Source organism: Sinocyclocheilus anshuiensis, unplaced genomic scaffold, assembly GCF_001515605.1.
Source record: "Sinocyclocheilus anshuiensis isolate Anshui unplaced genomic scaffold, SAMN03320099.WGS_v1.1 scaffold300, whole genome shotgun sequence".
NCBI lineage: Eukaryota > Metazoa > Chordata > Actinopteri > Cypriniformes > Cyprinidae > Sinocyclocheilus > Sinocyclocheilus anshuiensis.
In genome coordinates, this window is record NW_015557379.1 from 1,425,425 (window position 1) to 1,432,108 (window position 6,684).

General features: G+C 37.8%; 1 protein-coding gene across 1 annotated transcript; it reads right to left on the reverse strand.

The window, feature by feature from the left end:
• Positions 1 to 3,430: 3,430 nt before the first annotated feature.
• On the reverse strand, positions 3,431 to 4,186 carry LOC107679159 (oligodendrocyte transcription factor 3-like). Its single transcript, XM_016474635.1, has one exon. It carries the CDS (start codon positions 4,184 to 4,186, stop codon positions 3,431 to 3,433), a length of 756 nt encoding a protein of 251 aa, XP_016330121.1.
• Between the last annotated feature and the right edge of the window lie 2,498 nt (positions 4,187 to 6,684).

Below are 6,684 nucleotides of genomic sequence, written 5' to 3' on the forward strand. Positions count from 1 at the left end.
ACATAGAGCAAAACGAAGTTGTTGCTCGGCTCCGAAGCGAAAAGCTTGTATGCATTGCACCTGCTGCCTTATTATTCTCACGCTGTGATCAGCGGCAGCTGGATGCAGTAACTGCATGCCAATGTGCATTGGCTCGTTTAGTTTACACTCGAAGTAGATTGGTCTATCGAAGCAATATCCCAATTCGTCGGTAACCGACGTGACTCGGCGTGACAGACTGAAAGGGAACATCTCTTACTATTATCAATATTGAAAACAGTTGTGCTGCTTAATATTTTTATGGAAACCATGATACGTTTTATTCAGGATTTTTTAATGAATAGAAACTTTAGAAGAACTGTATTTATTTAAAATAGTAATCATTTGAAACATTATAAATGTCACTTTTGATTAATTTAACGCATCGTTGTTGAATGAAAGTATCAATTTCTATAAATACAGAAAAAGAGCAGTGGAATTTGCTACCAACATAATAAATATCAAAGTGCATGAGTCCTGGTTTATGTCTGATGCCATTGTGCCCAATATTTCACACCTTCTAACCATTGGTCATATCAGAAGATCCAAAAAGTCAAATGATCTCTCCAGCTAACAAATGATGGTGTGCACAGCTGTCAGAGCCCCTCATGAAAACGACTCCCAGCAAAGACGGCCTGAATATGATCACAGCTTTACTGGACAGTGACAAATCTTCCTGCAGTAACATGAAAAGAAGAGCTGGCCGTCCCCTGCGTGTGCTGCACAATGCTGACGCGCCAGAGATGGCGCTCCTGGACCACAAGCGTGGACATCGCACGACCCAGAAAACTCGCGGTGACCTTCGTCGCTTGGAGCGCGAGGTCAGTGGCAGTTCGGAGCTCTTTCAGAACTTCCGGATCGTGACCACCCTCGTGCAGCTCCTTCAGTGCCTTAGTCTGGTGCACCTGCAGTAATGCCATGGCGTGTAAGGCGGAAGCAGCTTCCCCGCAAGCCGTATAGGCACCGCCGGTTAGACCAGACGAATGCCTACAGGCCCGGGAAGGAAGTACTGGGTCTCCCCGCCAGAAGGAGGCGGACTTAGGACACAATTGCATCGCTACCGACCGCTCCACTGGGGTGAATCGCCGAATACCCCTTCGCTGCACCGCCGTCGAGGGTGGTGAGGGAGGAGGAGCCCGCCGGCCAGTTTCTGGCAGTAAATGGTGCCGTCCACGACCTGGTGAGCTCGTCATGCACTTCCGGGAAGAAAGGCACCGGGGCAGGGCGCTGAGAACCAGCGCAAGCCACCCCGAGAAACCAATCATCCAACCTCGAGGGCTCGGGAGGGCTCAGGTTTCCACTCTTTATGGAAACCATGATACGTTTTATTCAGGATTCTTTAATGAATAGAAACTTTATAAGAACTGTATTTATTTAAAATAGTAATCATTTGAAACATTATAAATGTCACTTTTGATTAATTTAACGCATCCTTGTTGAATGAAAGTATCAATTTCTATAAATACAGAAACAGAACAGTGGAATTTGCTACCAACATAATAAATATCAAAGTGCATGAGTCCTGGTTTATGTCTGATGCCATTGTGCCCAATATTTCACACCTTCTAACCATTGGTCATATCAGAAGATCCAAAAAGTCAAATGATCTCTCCAGCTAACAAATGATGGTGTGCACAGCTGTCAGAGCCTCTCATGAAAACGACTCCCAGCAAAGACGGCCTGAATATGATCACAGCTTTATTGGACAGTGACATATCTTCCTGCAGTAACATGAAAAGAAGCGCTGGCCGTCCCCTGCGTGTGCTGCACAATGCTGACGCGCCAACCTGGCGACAGCTTGCGTCTCTCTCTCTCTCTGATTGATGGCTGAGAGTAGGCCCCGGGCTCCGAGCGGTCTGGCTGCCTTTCTTTTTCATACATTAACTAGTCTCGGTACAGATGGTTCAGTCCAAAGGCAGCATTTTATAGAGGGCAGAAATGATGCCCTTTTACCATAAACATGGTGCGGGCAATATTGCGGTAATGGTGCTGGATGAAAACATATGGACTCATTTTATATTCATATATATCATGAAACACATTGACACATACAAACACTGACACATGATTTCAGAACAGATGAGCAGCTGCCATTTTTTTTATTTTAGCACCTCATTATTTTATATTTATATCAGCTTTATTTAAATTAATATGGGTTGGAAGATTTTTTTAAATTCATATTTAGTCATTGTTCTTGAATTATTTAATAGATTTCCAACTATTTTAAGTAAAATCTTTAAGTAAAAAAGTTGTTGTTCAATTTTATTTGAACAAGCAAGTGAATTAAGAACAAATGTCTTGCAATGCCAGTCTGGCAATTTTAAAATAAATGATTTAAAAGGTTTAACTTTAGTACACATTTGATCTCCATTGAACTTCACCAGGGAGAAAATACATAAATAAATAAAAATAATAAAAATATGGATAGGGTTAAAAATCTCCTGAGTAAAATGGTGCATTGTTTTCCATAGCTGCAAAGCAAACTACAGTAAATAAAATAAAATAGAATAGAATAAAACAAATAAAATAAAATAAAAACATTGACATTACAGAACTGTATATATACAATTTGTATTATTTTTATATTATTTCATCATTATTAATTTTTATCTTTTGTGTAATCTTTAAATCTTATTTATAATATATCAAAATTTGTAAAATTGCTTTGATAGTGATTTTTAAAAATGCTGCATTGAACTTAAGTCAATAGATCTGCAAATATGCCTAATATTCCTATATCTAAACTAGTAAAGTGTGATGCTTGCAACACCAAGGTCATGGGATTTGAGCTTGAATGCACTTTAAAGGGATAGTTCACCCAAAAATGGAAATTTGATGTTTATCTGCTTACCCCCAGGGCATCCAAGATGTAGGTGACTTTGTTTCTTCAGTAGAACACAGAAGAAACAAAGTCACCTACATCTTGGATGCCATGGGGGTAAGCAGATAAACATCACATTTTCATTTTTGGGTGAACTATCCCTTTAAGTCTCTTTTGCTAAAAGCTTCTCTCAAATACTTAAACATGAATGTTTCTCCTTAAACTAGCTGCACTTTTTTGAAATATTACAGATTGTTCAAATGATCAAATGAAGACACTGAAAAATCAGGGTATTTTTCATTATAATAATAGATGTTTAATTTAAGAAACAAAACTATACGTTTTCAATTGCCATTTTGCTACAAAGAACAGACAAGCACATATGTTCATACAGTGACTATTCAAAACCGATAACAGTACAAAACATTATTTGATATAAAAATAGCAGCAGCTTGTTAGAAAATAAATTCTGTACAGGACATTTACAAAGTTTACAACACATCTAGAAACACATCCAGATGCTTTCAGTTCTTCTTGAGTCCGTATTTTAACTTCGGCCTACTCCATCCTTGAGCCTGGGCCTCGACTGAATCACTTCCCCATGGAGAGGCTGTGCAGGCTGGCTGTGGAAGCAGGGAGAGGCTGGCAGAGGGAGCAGGGGCAAGGCATGCCGGGGAAATGCCTGTAGCCGCTGGAGAGATGCAGAGGGTCTTTCAGCACGGTGGGAAGAGGTGGAGCAGGGAAACCCAGATAGCCAGCCGAGGGTGGAGAATGAGGGGCTTGGGCCACCATCGGTGTGGAGGTGTGCTGGGAAGTGCTGCCCACCAGAGAGTGCAGAGACGGGGCAAGCGAGAGCAGCGGCAACTGGGATGCCGGAGCAACCGAAGTTCGCAGTAGAACCCGTCTAGCCGAGTGACTCTGACCACTGGCTCCATAAACATCACCTACTAGCTTCTTCATCTCCTCCAGAGAGCTGGACAGCATGAGGATGTAGTTTCTGGCGAGCAGCAGGGTGGAGATTTTGGACAGCTTGCGTACAGACGGGCCCTGCGCGTAGGGCATCACCTCACGGAGCCCGTCCATGGCCTGGTTGAGGTCGTGCATGCGTTTGCGCTCGCGGCTGTTCACTTTGAGACGTAGATCTTGCAGGCCGTCTTTGGAGAGATCAGCCCGTGCACAGCTCTTTCCGCCAGATCCGGTGCTCTGTGGTGATTTTTCAAATCTGGGCTGCCCCATTTCTCTATCTGCGCAGTAAGCTTGAAACACCTTGTTGGAGAAAAAGCTGGAGTCCACAGCCAGCTCGGGTGAAGAAGACCGACTGCATGTGGAGCTTGCATCAGAATCCATCTTAAAGTTGTTTCCGCAAAGTCTTGGTTGAGAGCTTGCAATCTTCTCAAGAACAATCCACTTGCGCAAAGTTTAAAAAGTCAACCAAAGACGCAGCTTCTTTCTCTGAGAACTCAGTTCGTAGGTCTGCAGAAGGAATGAGTGTGTGTGTGTGTGAACACTGAGAGGGCTGTATTTATACTCCTCAGCATCACAAAGACACAATGAGACGCACAATGTGACATTAGGCTCAGAGCCAATGACAGAGGGGCCACACTTTCATCCCCACAGACCCCTTTCCTGCCCCAATAGCATTGTATACACCCCACCTCCACAAAACACACATATGCACACTGACACACAAACTGCAATAGCTAGCATGCACATGTATGTGAAAAACACTTGGACCTTGCATTTCTAATGGTTGCTATGGTTCATATATGATCTAAATGAAGTAAAATATGGTGACGTGATTACAAGTTACATGTACTGTAGGCTTTATTCTTTCTAAAGAATGTGTTAGGATGGTCTGTTAACAGTTTAAGAGCATCCCAATGAATCTCAACATAAGTTCAGGCCACATTTTACTCCAAAATCCAGTGGGAGGAGAAAAATGTAAAATAAATAAATAACAATAATAATAATATATTAATATAAGATAATAAAACTACTTTTTTGGAGCATGACAAAAAAATAAAATTATATCATACTTATAATCTGAAAAATTATTATTTTTTAATTGTATTAAAAAGTATTTATTTATTCATCATCATGGGACTATTTGGTAACACTTTACAATAAGGTCCCATTATTTAACTTTAGTTAATGTATTAACTAAAATTAACTAACAATGAGCAACTCATTTGTTACAGTATTTTATTAACATTTGTTAAACTTAGTTAATAAAAATAAAACTGTTCATTTTTATTTCATGTTAGCTCAGGTGCATTAAATAATATTAACAGACAGAACTTTTGATTTTAGTATTGTCAGTAATTAGAAGTAATGTAGTTCACTAATGTTAAACAATGGAACCTCATTGTAAAGTGTTTGTTATTGCCTTTAAATTATGAATATTTAGAACATCATTTTTTTCATTATTTAATAACTATTTTTATATTTATAATATAATTTAAGACAAATTGCTTGTTGTATTCATTTGTAAGTCACTTTGGATGAAAGCATCTAATAAATGGTTCAATGTAAATTTACAATGCTGTATTTTTTTGATAATTAATGAGGATCACCACTGAGAATAACAAAAGTTACCAAAAATAAATATATAAATATACTATTGCTGTATAAATATACAATTTCAATTAAATGCGAAGATCTGAGATTTAAAAAAAAAATCTTTCTATGTAATATACACACTGTTTATTGGTTTGATATCGAGGTGACCTGGTCATGTTCATTTGCCGATATATCTATCTCCCTCTCTTTCTCTGTGAGGTTTGTAAACTTGAACAGGATGTTTTAAGGACAGACTAGGTAGACTAACTTGGCTCTAAAGACACTGCCAGGCTGAATTCCATTAGACAATATGGAGTGTGAAGTGCCTGTGAAAAGCCCCTGTGGAGGGCAGAGGAGGAGCAGTGAAGAAAGAGAGTTATTACTATAACACATTACTATACTGAGTCAATAACATCTCCATTACACTCTTCAAAACACACACACACCATAACTACACAAAACTACATCACTCACATTATGATCCATGAGCTGTTGAAGAGCTCAATGCGATGTGGTACAGCCAAAGTTTTTATTGTTAACTAAAACTAAAACTATTAAAATATGTTAATTGAAATTAAGCTGAAAAAAATAGATTATTATTTACAATTATTAACTGGAAATAAATAAACACTAGAACTAAACTAAAACTGAATTAAAAACAAACCAATTAAAAAAAAAAAAAAAAAGAACAAAAACTAATAAAAATGACAAAATTACTAAAAAATTACAATTAAAATAATGTTTCAAAACTATAATATACTAAAACAACACAGCTATTTGTTTTCCCTGTTAAACAAAACGTACTTAAAAAAGTTTTTCACTCAGGTGACTGCACTTTGAAAATAACCTGTGCAAATTCAATCTATATACCAATGGATTTAGGTTGAAAATTAAAAAAGCAAGGGAAAAAAAAATGTATAAATATATAAAACACCAAAAAAATATTTCACCAAATATTTGCATGTGCTGTGTATTTTATGCTTATAAGACTATCATGTTAGCAACATGCAAATACACGATTCTTCTATTCATCAAAGAATGTATCATGGTTCCCACAAAATACTAATCGCTTTATATCAACATTAACAATAATAAGAAATGTTTCTTGAGCAGCAAATCAGCAAATCTGAATGATTTCTGAAGGATCATGTGACACTGAAGACTGAAGTAATGATGCTGAAAATTCACAGGAATTTTCTAATATATTCAAACAGAAAACAATTATTTTAAATTGTAATAATATTTCACAATATTACTGTTTTTACTGCATTTTTTTTAAATCAAAT

Bases quoted from the DNA above. Each gene is read 5' to 3' on its own strand.
- LOC107679159 (XM_016474635.1), bottom strand. From the start codon at position 4,186: ATGGATTCTGATGCAAGCTCCACATGCAGTCGGTCTTCTTCACCCGAG.